Source organism: Malaclemys terrapin, chromosome 3 (assembly GCF_027887155.1).
Source record: "Malaclemys terrapin pileata isolate rMalTer1 chromosome 3, rMalTer1.hap1, whole genome shotgun sequence".
In the NCBI taxonomy this organism is placed as follows: domain Eukaryota; kingdom Metazoa; phylum Chordata; order Testudines; family Emydidae; genus Malaclemys; species Malaclemys terrapin.
In genome coordinates, this window is record NC_071507.1 from 53,201,323 (window position 1) to 53,215,930 (window position 14,608).

General features: G+C 44.8%; 1 protein-coding gene across 4 annotated transcripts in view; it reads right to left on the reverse strand.

Annotated features, from left to right (window-relative positions):
• TMEM63A (transmembrane protein 63A) overlaps nt 1–7,617 on the reverse strand; it is a 39,573-nt gene extending 31,956 nt beyond the window's left edge. For 2 of the 4 annotated variants that reach the window (XM_054023080.1, XM_054023076.1), the window contains exons 1-3: nt 7,516–7,617; nt 3,399–3,677; nt 2,360–2,554 (exon numbers count right to left, since the gene is read on the reverse strand). In XM_054023080.1, coding sequence (XP_053879055.1) covers nt 2,360–2,542 — 183 coding nt within the window. In that variant the 5' untranslated portion in view covers nt 2,543–2,554; nt 3,399–3,677; nt 7,516–7,617. The remainder of the gene's footprint in view (nt 1–2,359; nt 2,555–3,398; nt 3,678–7,515) is intronic. The other 2 variants (XM_054023078.1, XM_054023079.1) reach the window with 2 other exon arrangements.
• Between the last annotated feature and the right edge of the window lie 6,991 nt (nt 7,618–14,608).

Sequence of the window (14,608 nt, forward strand, 5' to 3'; positions counted from 1 at the left end):
TAAGGGGCTAACATTTTATTTTTATTAAAAACTTTTTAGTGGCATAACATCAGGCACTTCAAAACTCCTTCAGTGTTAACAATAAAAGGTTATTTAGACTTCTAATACATTCAAAATGTTATTGTGAAAAATACATCAACATTTTCAAAAATATTTTGGCACCTATGGGCAACATTTTCAAAAGCACCCCAGTGACTTAGGAGCACAAGTCCCATCGACTTCACACTGCAAACCCTAATGGAGAAGTGCAGCCTGGTCGAAGCATTTAAGCTTTCTTGAATAGAGGAAGTTCAATAGATTGGAAGATGGTGCTGGTTAGCAAATAGCCTACAGCAGTGGTCTCCAACCTTTTCACACCCAAGATCACTTTTTGAATTTAAGGGCAACCCAGGATCTACCCCGCCCCTTCCCCAAGGCCCCACCCCTTCCCCAAAGCCCCGCCCCACTCACTCCATCATTCCCTCCTCCGTTGCTTGTACTCCTCCACCCTCACTCGCTTTCACTGGGCTGGGGTAGGGGGTTGGGGTTCGGGAGGGGGTGCGGGCTCTGGGCTAGCGCCGAGGGGTTTGCAGTGTGGGAGGGGGCTCTGGGCTAAGCCTGGGGCAGGGGGTTAGGGTGCAGAAGGGGGTGAGGGGTGCAAGCTCTGGGAGGGAGTTTGTGTGCAGGAGAGGGCTCTGGGCTGCAGCAAAGTGTTGGGGTGTAGGAGGGGATAGAGGGTGCTGGCTCTGGGACGGGGCTCAGGGCTGGGGCAAAATGTTGGTGCAGGAGGGGTTGCAGGGTTCTGGCTCTGGGGGGGGTCAGGGCTGGGGCAGGGGGTTGGGGTTCAGGAAAGGGTTTGGGGTGCTGGCTCCAGGAGGGTGCTGGGGGTTGGGGTGCGGCCTCCTGCCAGGCAGCACTTACCTTGGGTGTCTCCAGGTTGGCGGCGCAGCAAGGCTAAAGCAGGCTCCCTGCCTGCCCCAGCCCCACGCCGCTCCCAGAAGGGAGCAACACGCCCCTGACACCCCTGGGGACAGGGGCACGTGGCTCCGCATGCTGCCCCTCTGCAAGCACCACCGCTGCAGCTCCCATTGGCCATAGCTCCATGTTCCTGGCCAATGGGAGCTGCGGGGGTGGCGCTTGCAGGCAGGAGCAGCACGCAGAGGGAGACTCCGGCCCCAGGGCCATGCTGGCCGCTTCCAGGAGTGGCATGGGGCAGGGACAGGCCAGGCAGGGAGCCTGCCTTAGCGGGAGCCACGCTGCACCACCAGAGATTGCAATCGACTAGGAGATCCTCTAGGATCAACCAGTCGATCGCGATCGACCAGTTGGTGACCACTGACCTACAGAGTATTGCAATCAACTTTTTGTTTCAATTTTGTGCTGTTCTCATAGTAAGGTTGGCAATGAGGCCCTGGGTGTCACTTTTTCAGCACAGATGAGCATTTTAAGTATATTTCTTAACAGAAAAAAAGAAAAAAAAAATCTTTAGGTAAATTCTGAAATTCTGCTAACAATTAGGAAACTAGTTAAACAGGGACAAAATATCCACTTTAGCAATTTAAAAGCTATAAAATAAGAAGAAAGTAAAAAATAGCAATCAGTAAATAAGCTATGATTTAAATTAAATCATATGTAGATGTTCAAGGAAATTTCTTCCCAATTGTATTTTAGACCTCTCTTTGAAATTCTAGCACCATGCCTTGTCATCTTGTTCCTCCTTCTTCCAGTCCAGATTGTTCTGTACATCGTTTTCTCCACTGCTTTATACACTCTAATTTGAAGGGTCTAGAGTGATAGAATTTCCACCTTCTGCTTTCTTTAGGAGACTATTTCACCATCTAATAGATCTCACCATTAGGAAGTTTTTCCTCAATATAGTAACAGTATTCAGCATTAGCTTTCGTTTCTTGAGAAATCTTCAGATGCCAGCTGACCCTCACATCCCATAAGAATGACCAATAGGGAGAAAGGATGTTCTTGTGGCTAAGGCACAGAACCAGTAGCCTACGGTGTTATTCCTAGTACTACCATTGACTCAGTGCATAACCGTGGCAAGTCCCTTAGCTCCTCTGTGCCTACCCATCAGAATCCCATCACATGGATATTGTGAAGCTTAATTCATTAATACTTGTGAAGTGCTTTGGAGTTCCCTGATGAAAGGTGGTTTAGAAGAGCAAAAAGCAGGACATATGAAACTTATGAGGCCAGCTTGCAGTCCTGGCTCTCTAGCAACCTCCTAAAATATTTCTGTTCTAAAGATTCTGGAAAACAAATCCCTCTTTCCTAAATCCCCATCAGACAGCGAGAGTATTCTACACAACACTGAGCTTCTGGACAGGCCAGAAGTATTACAGCTGCAAGAGTTAAGAAGAAAGCTTACCAAAAAGCACGTAACATCAAGCAGCAGAACAGTAGGGATTCCACCAAAAGTTACTCCTTGGAGCACAGTACTGCCCTGTGCAGTGCTGTAGCAGTAAGTCTTATCTGTGTCGTCAGATCCATTTCTATTCCTGAAGTAGGCAAGACGGGAATGTCCAACATCCAGAAACAGGAAAGGAAACATCTCGTGTCTCCCCTGAAAAAGGAAGTGAGCAGTCACATTACCAGCCTGCCTAATGGGTCAGGAGACTCATATTTGTGAAATGTGCAAACAAAACAAGCATCCAAATTGGAAACATCCCAGTGCAGAAAGATTCAAAAGAAAGTGTCCTCATACAGAATGAATATTTTACCATCATCCCCAACCACCATTGAGAAAAGATTTCGCAATAACGCCACTGAGCAGCATCTGTTACCAAAATATTCTTTGGTGCAGGATTTCTATCCATGTACTCTGAACATCAAACAAAACATAGGCCTCTTAGAAACCAGGCATCAAAGCTCAAATGCTTAAAATACAAGTGCAATCTAAGGAAGGTTGCATGAGATCAATGTGTAAACTTTGCTATTCTCCCATCTAGAATATTAAAACTACTAAGTATTTGAGCTTTGATTCCTGGTTCTTGGAGTGACATAAGAAGTTAGCTATTCCAATGATCTATGATGATTTGAAGGACTTTGTCTCCTGTTGAGGGCTCGTGGACATATGAGATTGTGAATATTAGACTTATCAAATGTAAAGACCTTGGAACTTAATAAAACTGACTATAAATTCCACAAAAAGCCACAAAACAAACGTATAACAGGCATGTTGTGAGGTTTAATCAATGTTTTTAAAGAAGTTAGAGATTGTTATCTGACAGGGTAAAGTGTTAAATATGCGATATCTAACAAGAAAGAACTGTGCATGTTTCCGAGTTCTCTACTTTTGTTCAATTATTAATTAAACTGCTCAGTTAACTTAGCAACATCTGGAAAATGGCAAAATTCTTCCAGTCATACAAAGGTGTCTTTACAAGTGGAAGAAATTGCTCACTTACTTCTGGGTTTGCTGTTTTTAAAGTTTCTTTTCAAATCTTCTAAACTTGATTCCCAGTAGCTCTCAATTACTTGGAATAAAAGAACATCATATGAAAGGTGTCTGTAAATTACAAATCCATAGGGAGAATACACCCTAGAGAGCTCAATTTCTTGGGAGCAAAGATTGCAAGTCTCTGAACCTGTGCTGAAGACGGTGACATCCAGTACATCCGATTGCAAGCATATACTTCTCACAAAAGTATTTCCCAAATTTGACAAAGAAAACACTGCTCTGGATGCTGAAAGAAACAAACAGAAATTATTCTTTCCCCTCCCCTTCCTTTTCTTTGTTTAGTGCTGGTGAAAGGTCCTGGCTTAACAATCTTGGAGAAGACTTCAGTCTTCTCTATAGAGCAAATACAGCATGAGCAGAGGCAATGCAAGCTTCCTCTCCTGTCTTAGCTATATGCTTCACCCCTGGCCTGAAGGGAACGTTCTTTGGGATGTTACCCATTGTGCTGATTTTTTAAAAATGTGCAACAGTGTCCACTAGAGGTCCTTGATGGGGACCTCCAAATTCATTGCATATAGTCCCTTTCATAACCTTCAACTTGTAATGATTTTTAGGTCACTACAAACTGGTCTGAATTTATACTGGTGGCCAAAAGGTGAAAAGCTTTATAGCACATTATCAATACCCAGAGCCTCCCAGTACCCCCTTATTATAACTTTAAACAACAGTACTACCGCCTGACCCATGAGCTACAGATGGTCTGCAAGATACTGTCATGCAGATAGTAAAATGTACAGCATTTCAGAACAAGTGACCTTTAGGTCCTACTTCTATTAATTCTCTATTGGAGTTTGTAGGCCCTCAATCCATCACAGTGCAGTGATATCTTCAACAGAGAGAGATGTGATTACCTCTGTTCCAGATCATCAAATACATAAATGTTGTCTTGAGTAGCCTTAAAAATTCAAGTAAGAGTAACACTGTCATGGCATAGAAAAAAGGCCAGATTGATTTAAGTGATCAAAGTGATTTACATCAATAATTTTAATCATGATTTAAATCAGCAAGCCAAAAACCTTAAATAATCAGTTTTAACACTGTTTTGCATTTGTAGTTTTTAGTTATTTTTCTAAAGAAAGGCTGATTTTAATTGGTTGGTAACCATTAAATCATGTTGATTTGCAACTAAATATAGCCTTTACACCACGTTACATACCACTTTTTTACTAACCAGAAAGATACACTATATCTATACACATTTATTTAAACAGCTATATAGCTTAATGCATTTATTCAGATTTTTAATTTTTACATTATTTTACATTTTAAATTATGTTAAAAAATTGTAAGGTAGCTATCTAGCTGGTCTCATCACAGGAAACATGGGTTTTCTGCCATGAGATTGTCCATGCTCCTACGAATTGGGATTTGATGCTTGACAGAAGGAAGTTAAGAGCATTTTTTAAATTTATTTTGGGAATGGGTGCTACGGCAACTGTGAAGACTATCTGTCTAAATTAAAATACAATACTAGGTCTCGTCACAGATGGCAACCACACTGGAAAACTTGCCTGTTTGGAAGCAGTAGCTAGCAGGAAGACCGATGGAGATGGCAAATATAATGGCATCTCCCACAGGGATTCCATTGAGGTACTGCTGCACCATATTTTCACTGGGAATCTCTGCTGGGTCTGCTGATCTGTCAGACCCTGAGTCCACTGGGTTCTAGAGAGAGAAAGGGCTGGCAGCAGCGGCTCTGAAGTACTTCTCTGGAGAGCTGCGCAGGGTTTTTGCACCTTTTGCTAGCTTCTCCAGTCCTGCCTGCCTCCTTTTGAGCCCAGGCAAGGCAATCCCATCAGGAATGGGCTACTGAGATAGTTCCTACACCTTGCCCAGCAAAATCAGCCTCTCCTTTCCTACCCCAGGAAGCGGGGACTGAGACAACTCCACACAACCTGCACAGTGAGGGGAAAACTGCCCTTTGACCATGGAGCTGGGTGAGCTCCAAAGGACACTCTCTCTAAGGGGCGGGGAGCAGGAGACACAGACCTTTCCTTTTGTCTCTGGCTTTCTCGGCCTAACTCTCTGTCCGAAGCCTGTCAGGGCACCAGCTACTCCAACGCCTCAGCAGGGAAAGCAAAGCCAAGGGGACAATCTCCCCAAAAGGCAAACAGCCTCAGTCGTGGCTGGGGATTTGATGGACAGTTCCGGAGCTGAATGGCTCACCAGCAATTGGAAATAGAAGGCTGGAGTCTTCCTCTGAAAAGCTGGAGCAGGGAGGGCTGGAGAGGCCTCCTGCCAACCTCTGTGGAGACAGAAAACTGGAGGGAACTGCAGGGGGCGGGCATTCCCCTGCAGCTGGTGACTGACAGGGCTGGCTCTACTGCAAGTAGGCCTAAGCACTTAAGCCCCAGTGAATTGTGGGAGAACTTGTCTGTCCTTTCTGGGCACAGGGTGTATTGTGGGGAGGCACTGGGGAACTACTAGCACTCGAGGGCAGCTAGCCTGGGTCCACACTACAGAGTGGTCATGTTAGCAGCTGACAAATTGCACTAACTTGAGCATTAGCCTATGCCCTCTGCTAGGCCAGTCAACTTGAGTCAAAAGCACCACTATATTCAAGGTAAAGGTTTTTGTGTGGCTGGGCCTTGAGCTGGGGCCAATGCAACTCCAATCAACTTTACAATGAAGACAAGCCCACTGAGACTATCTCCTGCAGAGGGCAGTAGGGAGCCAGATTTGTAGCCAATCAGCCAAGTCCAATATGCTGTGTTTTTACCAGGAGAGCCCAGGTTTTCTGCCATGACAAGTGGCTGTGTAAGCAACCAAAAGTATGTATATTTGCATATTTTTCTGTGTATCAAAAAAACAAAGACACTTTGTTAATATTTCCTTATGCTTTTACCTGCCCTAGAGAGACAAAGTGGGTGAGGTAATACTGGACCTACTTCTGTTGGTAAGATAGATAAGCTTTCGAGCCACACAGCTCTGATCTGAAGAAGAGCTTTGTGTGGCTTGAAAGTTTGTCTCTCTCACCAAGAGAAGTTGGCCCAATAAAAGATATTACCTTACTCCCCTAGTGTCTCTAACATCCTACCACAAATACAGCTACCTTTACCTGCCTTGGCAGATGTCCTGGAGCTGGTTGTTGGTGGAATTCAGCAGCAATGGAAAAAAAACAAACTCCCTAGTGCATGCCCAGAAGCAGTAGAGGAAGAATAGCAAATTTGGTATCTGCCTAGCAAGAAGTATTTGTAGTTTCCAGGGGCTTTATTTCCCATATAGGGAATAGGAATATACCCACAGACTGACTTCTACAAAAATGGCTCATTGTACATACACTATTTGAGAGCCATAGAATTTCACAAAAAAAGCTTGTTAAAATGGTGTGCACACACACACATTATACACTAATAATACTAAAGAGCGATACAAGAGCATCTCCAAAGTGCTGTATGTTGACCAGTTAATCTACAAAACACTCCTGGGAGGCAGGGAAGTATTACTGTCCCCATTTTACAGATAGGAAAACAGAGGCTACAGGGAGATGAAAGGTCTTGCTCAAGATCACAAAGCAGGTCAATGGCAGAGCCAGATTAGTGCTCGGGGATTCCTAGCCCCTAACCCCATACGCTATCCACTGGTCCCTTTGCTCCTGATCTGCACAATACAGTGGAGAGAGGGCCACCGTCCTCCACTGGCTCCCCCTGGGCCGGGAAGAGGGTCCAAGCAAGGCATGGTGGGCTCTCAGCACACGTACTAGGTGGTTGGTAACAACCAGGAACGGGGCCTGGGGAGCGGCTGACCCTGGATCTCAAGCACGAACTGCAGGAAAACTCTTCTGGCTTTGATCAGCCACCGCCACCACGCACCAGCCTGCACGGACACCGCACCGCAGCCAGGCCCGCAAGTGGCTAGGGGCCTGGCGGGCGCGCGGGGGGTTGGAGGTAGGCGCTCAGTGGGTCTCCCGCCCGTAAGTTTGGGGGGCGCCTCCCGCAGCTCTCAAGGCCGGAAGCCGGCCCGCCCGGGACGGGACCGCCCCCTAACTGGAGCTGGGCTCCTGCTGGCAGCTCACAGCACAGGACGTGGCAGCCCCGGGAGCTTCCCAGCCGCAGCCCCATTACCTGCAGCGGCGTCTGCCCGCTGTCTCCAGCCGCTCGGGCGAGTTCCTCCTGCCCAGGGCGGGAGCAGCGCCCGGAGCCCAAAAGTAACAAAGTCAAAGCAACAAGTACTGGGAGCCGCGCATGCGCCCCCGCCTACAGCCGCGGCGCCGAGCTCGGACATTGCAAGCCCCGCCCGTGTGTCAGAGCCGGTCCGGTGCCTGCCCCGTTTGGAGCTCCTCTGTGCTCCTGAACCGCCACCATCCGCTCATCTGAGCGCTCCCCACGGCCCACTTCTCAGTGCCCTCCCCAGACCGCGCTGTCCGCTCGGAGCCTTCTGCCCTCCCCGTCCCCACGGTCCACTTGGTGCTCGCTCCCCTTGCGCCCCACAGTCTGGCCTGTGCCCCCCCAGCCTGCTTGCTGCTATGCTGCCCTCTCACTGCCCTGTCTGTGTGTCCCCCACACACACACACTCCCTCTGTGGCCCCCTGCCACTCCCAAGTTCTGTGTCTTCCCCTTGTGATGAAGGACCCCCTCCCCCCCTCATGCATTTCTTGTTACTTCTTGTTTTCACAACGCTGAAATGGTAGCGTTGTCGAGAATATTGCGGAAGAGGCAAAAGTGTTCAATAAATATTTCTGTTCTGTATTAGGGAGAAAAAGAGAATGTCCAGTTTTACTGTGGTGAGTAAGCACTTTCCACTCCAACAGTAACTCAAGAGGATGTTCAACAGTACTAGCGGCTACTGAAGTTGGACATACTTTAATCAGCAGATCCTGATAACTTGCATCCTAAGTTTTAGAAGAGCTGACTGAAGCACTCCCTGAACCAATACTGTTAATTTCCAATAACTCTTGGAACACTGGGGAAGTTTGAGAAGACTGAAAGAAAACTAATGTTATGCCAGTATTTTAAAAAGGTAAATGGGACAACCTGGGTAATTTATAGGCCTGTCAGCCTGACATCAGTCCTTGACAAAATAATGGAGTAGCTGATATGGAACTAGATTAATAAAGAATTAAAGGATGGCAATATAATTAAAGCCAGTCAACATGGATTTATGGAAAATACATCTTCCCAAACTAGGTATCATTTTTTTTACAAGATTAGAATTTTGATTGATAAAAATCATAAAGTAATAATGTGGATATAATACTCTTAGTCGTCTGTAAGGCATTTGACTTGGTACTGTATGATGTTTTGATGAAGAAACTTAAATGATACAGAATAATAGGCAAACATTAAATGGATTAAAACTGGCTAAGGAACAGGTCTCAAAATGTAATTGTAAACGGGGAATCACCATCAATAGTGTCTGTTTCTAGTGGGATCCTGCAGGGATTGGTTCTTGGCTGTACACTGAAAAAAATATAAAATCATCACTGATAAACTTTGCAGATGACACAAAGACTAGGGTTGTGTGTAAGTAAGCTGAAAGGTAACTCATAATGAATAACAAAGAGTCTGGTGGCACCTTAAAGACTAACAGATTTATTTGGGCATAAGCTTTCGTGAGTAAAAACCTCACTTCTTCGGATGCATAATGAATAATCTGATTTGCCTGGTAAAATGGACACAAGCAAATAACATGCATTTTAATAGAAATCATACACCATGTATGATCAAAGAATGTAGGCCACACATACTGGATGGGGGATTCTATGCTGGAAGCAGTGAATCTGAAAAAGATTTGGAGGTCATAGTGGATAATCAGCTGAACATGAGCTCCCAATGCCACGTGGTGGCTAAAAGGACTAATATTAGCCTTGGGTACATAAACAGGGGAATCTACCTTTGTATTTGGCACTGGTGCGACTGCAACTGGAATATTGTGTCCAGTGCTGGTGTCCCCAATTCAGGAAGGATGTTGATACAATGAAGCAGGTTCAGAAAAAAGCCACAAAAATTATTATGGGACTAGAAAACATGCCTTATATGAAAAACACAAGGAGCACAATCTATTTATCTTAACAAACAGAAGATTAAGGGATGACTTGATCATATTTTGTAAGTACCTACATGAGGAACAAACATTTGATAATGGGTTCTTCCGTCTAACAGACAAATGTATACAGTAATACAATCCAATATCCGGAAGTTGAAGCAAGATAAGTTCACACTGGAAATAAAGTGTAAATTTTTAACAGTTAGGATAATTAACCATTTGAACAATTTACCAAGTGTTGTGGTTCATCCATCACTGGCAATTTTTAAATCAATAGTGGATGTTTTTCTAAAAGATATGGTGAAGTTCAAACAGGAATTATTTTGGAGAAGTTCTATGGCCTATGTTACACAGGAGGTCAGACTAAATGATCACAATGATCCTTTCTGGCCTTGGAATGTATTAGTCTATGAGACAGTTGCAATCTCCCTCCAAATTTATTAAGATTTCCCCACCAGGATTATCACATCTGCAGACACAGCCCTTAGGAACCAGATTCATAAGGCATTTGCTTCCTGAGAGCTTACTTCAAAGCCACCTCTCTCTGCCACTCAGAGTGCTCAGGATTCTGATGCCACAGGCAAACCTGCTGTGGCCGAGAGCTGCAGCTCTCACTGTAAAGCAGTCCTTCTCCAAGCTGGTCCGCCACTTGTGCAGGGAAAGCCCCTGGTGGTCCCGGCCGGTTTGTTTACCTGCCGCGTCCGCAGGTTCGGCCGATCGCAGCTCCCACTGGCGGCGGTTCGCCATTCCAGGCCAGTGGGGGCTGCGGGAAGCGGTGCGGGCCAAGGGATGTGCTGGCCGCCCTTCCTGCAGCCCCCATTGGCCTGGAGTGGCGAACCGCGGCCAGTGGGAGCCACGATCGGCCAAACCTGCGGATGCAGCAGGTAAACAAACCGGCCCAGCCCGCCAGGGGCTTTCCCTGCACAAGCAGCAGACTGGCTTTGAGAAGCACTGCTGTAAAGCACAGCCTGTGGCCTACTCCAATTACCCCATTTTGGCATCTCCAAACAGTCATGGGACCGCAGAAAACCAGCCGTGCTGTAAGCAGGGGTGCTTGCAAGTCAGTAGGGGCGCTCTTCCCTCGAGGCTGTGTTGTGAATGTCATGCTATGCTGTAAAGGGATGTGGTGCTGCTAGAAGGGCTGCATTTTCCAGACTGAGGCAGAAAACTGAAGTTCAGATAACTGGCAGTCCTTACAGACCCCACATGGTGCTTGTTAGGATTCCACGACACGTGTGCTGGCCAGTTTCTAATTCAGGAAGTTACATTTTGCTTACGGGTGTCAGTTCAAGGTTTGCCTATGATGTGTATCATTGTGCCCCTGCTTAGCTGTACTTCTCATTGAAGAAGGGCACTTTAACAAATGCCCTTCAGTCTTTTGCTGGGCCGTTTGATGAACCGTGAGTGACCTCTCTGAAGTCCTGCTCCTGCTTTAAAGCTCCCTAGTGAACACAGTAGCAGCTTTTCCCACATGGATTTTTCATCTGGAAGATGGCCATACTAGTTAAAAGAACAGCTTAGAATGGTACATACATAGTAATATATCTATATTGGGAGGGGGTTGATGAGTTTTATTCTTTTCTGTGTAATTTTGTGTGGAAGGGGAACATGTTCCTAATTGTCTGGGGGCAGTCCACAATTAAACAAGTTGTCCCATGGTATGAAAGCACTGCTTTCTGAATCCCCACCTCTCCTATAGTGTCTGACCAGCACCCTGGTTCTGCCCAGACTAGAGCACATGGGCGTAGTTAGCAGCCAAATAGTGGGGAAAGCTCTCCTGGTCAGAGCTCTGAGCCTCACTTTACCACATACTTCAAGAATGGAGAATGCTGATCAAAGGTGCAGCAGGAGCAGCCCTCAGTTGTTAGAGCACAATGGGACACTATCAGTCTAGCTTGGGAGGAAACAAAGTAAGGGCTAACCAGGAGGAGGATAAACCAAAGTGGAAAGGAAGAGAGATGTGGAGACAAAACTGGGAAGCACAGGGGAGTGAATGTGGAACAGAGGCTGGATCTCCTGAACCACCACTGCAGTGTACATAGGGATTAATTCTGCTCCCAGCTACTCAGTGGTTAAAATAGATTGAAACAAGACGGGGAGCTCTCTTTGCTCCAGCCAAGGAGGAGGAGCTGTGGGGGACCTCTTCTCAAGTCAGGGAGAAGAGGGAGGGCTACACTCCACTTTTAGCAGAGGAAGGAGGGCTGGTCCCCCACCTCTAACTCTTATGATAATTGCTGGATATACGTATGTGCTTGCCACATACGTTACACGTAAGTTTAATCACTGTACGTGAGCTAAACTAAAGTTGAGTAAATAAAGGTGCAGTTATGTAATCATTACACTGTACACTGATATCTGTAGATTAAGATATATTTAAAGCAGAAAACTGGGAGTCAGGAGACTTGGATTCTGTCTTGGTTCTTTACTGACTGCATACTCTGCATATGTAATCCACATAAATCTCTTAATTAGAGATGGTCCCAAGCCAAAGCTTGGATCCAGACATCCCTTAATTTTGGGGCAGCATGGCTCCAAACTGTCCATTACCTCTTTAATGGGGACATCACTCTCCACAACTTATATGTTCTTGTTTTTCCATCAGTAACATGGGGGTGATCATGATTACTTGAGAGGAAAGTCCTATATAATAGTACCTTTGGGACATGTTGCTATTATTTATCCTTCACTACATCTTCCCTTTTCATAATGGTGCCCATTAGCACTGCTATCATGGCAGCTAGGAGACTCTCATCTTACAGCAGCAGAATGCTAATAGGCTGTCTGTGACAGAATTGGGAATAGAACCCAGAACTCTAGACTCCCAGTCATCTGTCTTACCCAAAAAAACATCCTCCCTCTTTTGAATATAAATTCTTGCCAGACAATAGGCCAGAAGCGTAGTGCATATGTTCTATGAGTTTACCTAATGTTCTATGGTTCCCCCCCTCTCTGGATCTCCTTCTCCCTTCCTCCACAAAAAGCACCAAATCATCTGCAGTAACAAGACACATGGCAAGGAAATTTTGAAATAGAGCTTCAGCATTAAGTCAGCCAGGGTCTCCATTGTAAATGATTGTTCTAGGGGATTTAGAAATTGGCCATAAACATTTATACAAATTTAAAACTTAGCCCCAAGACAAGTGGGTCAAATTCACTGCTCAAGTAAACAGGTGCAATTCTATTCTAAACCACTAATGCCAATGGTGAATTTACCTGAATGTATGTATTCTCTTCTAATTAGGTTCCCACACCTTAACCATAGCCATGGTATCAAAGGTCTTGGCTACACGGGGAAATTGACTGGCAGAGCTACAGTGGAACAACTATTCTGGAATAATTCCCCTGTATGGACACTCTATTTCAAAATAAAAGTGAATTTATTCTGGAATAATCACTCTGCTTTGGAAAAGGAGTAATTATTCTGAAATAATATTGTTCCAGAATAGAGTATCCATATGAAGGAGTTATTCTGAAATAGATAAATTATATTGGACTAGCTATAGCAGGATAGATATTCCTCTATAGCTATTCTAGGAAATTATACCCAAGTAGGCAAGGCCTTAGTGTATGTATTTTACATAGTCTCAAAACCAAGACTCATTTGGTTGGTTGTTTTACTGGTTTCATAAGCTATTTGTGCTCTTCTTTCTTGTCTTTTTTAGGATTAAGAAGATTTGACTCCCATAACCTCACTTTGGTTAGAACATCTGATTTTGTGGCGGCATACAGGTGATGTTCAGTTATCTTGACATTGAACTGGATCTTGTTGTTAGTGCCTTTTGCCTATGTGTAACATAGCTTTTTTTCTCTTTCACAATGGTTGGTAACTTACAGCCTTTGCATTTGCTTCTTTCTTGCCCTGTCTAGACAGGCTTTTTAGCTAAGTAGTGTGATTTTGTTTATCTCTGATTTCAACAGCAGCACCACATTTCACAAGAAGGGGGGGGTCTTGTAAACAGTTTTTTGTTTGACACTGTCTGTTCTTCTGGTGACAAAAGCCACATCCTTCCACTAGTTAATAAACATTAAATTTCACTGCTGGGGACATATGGAAACCCAGTGTAGGACCTGGGGAGCAGGTCAACAAAATTTGAAATCCTTCCACATTAACTTTATTTTGGATGTTCTCCATCCACTTTGACAGCTCTTTAGCATCCAGTTCAACAAGTGTGCAAGTATTTACATTTACATGTGTGACTCTCTTCCTATGTGGCTTCTATCCTTGATCAAGACCACTCTCTATGCAACTGCCTTCATCCTCTCACTTGTGGCTTTATCCTTCACAGCAGGACTTTCCTTGATGGGTGAACTCCCAACATGGACATAGATATGCTCAGGACCTTGGGCAGCAGGTGGTCTGAGGCTTTACCATGCATAGCACCTCTCCCTGTGGTTTTGGAGTTTTCATTACTGCTGCTCTCTGACTGAAGAGATCTATATGCCTGGATTGCTGTTACTTACACATCTGCCTATTCAAGTCTATCTTAATGGATCTAATTCAGGTTTCTAGCCTGATGGCCCATTGCTACCTCTTAATCCTTGCTTTCATCTAGCAATCTGTTTTACAAGCCTCATAAAGGATTTGATGTAGCCACTATGGCTATGTCTACACTACACTTCCTATGCCAGCTTAGCTATGTATTCTTCCGTTTAAAGACCCAAACCGTTATATGTAACAAAGAAACCCAAAAAACAAAAAAACTTACCTACACAAAAATTAAAAGTGATTTTGCTACTCTTCCTTGGTTATGGAGCGGGAAGAAACTTGCTGGGTTCAGACTGTGTGGATTTCACAGAACTTTGATTTGAATTTCAACTCAATATAAACCAAAGGAGAAAAGGCAAAACTCAAAATGAAACTGCTACATTTCATTAAGTTCTGTAAATTGCTTATGGATTTGTAAAAGATAATATCTGTGAGGTTTCATTTAACTTAAGAGTCCTACCATGTGGCCATTAGAAATAGGCTTGAACTCTAAAATTCTGATTTTGATTGTACAAAAGCCAGGAAATTCAGTGTTATGGTTCCCACAGCAACAGGAACTCTTTGCTGCTTTGCGCATATGCATTACTTCCGGAAGGTGGTATGAGGTCTCCACTAATGACAGTAGGATGATCCTACTGAGCATTCCCAGGGAGCTGAGTGCCAGGAACACACGCCAGGAGTGTTAC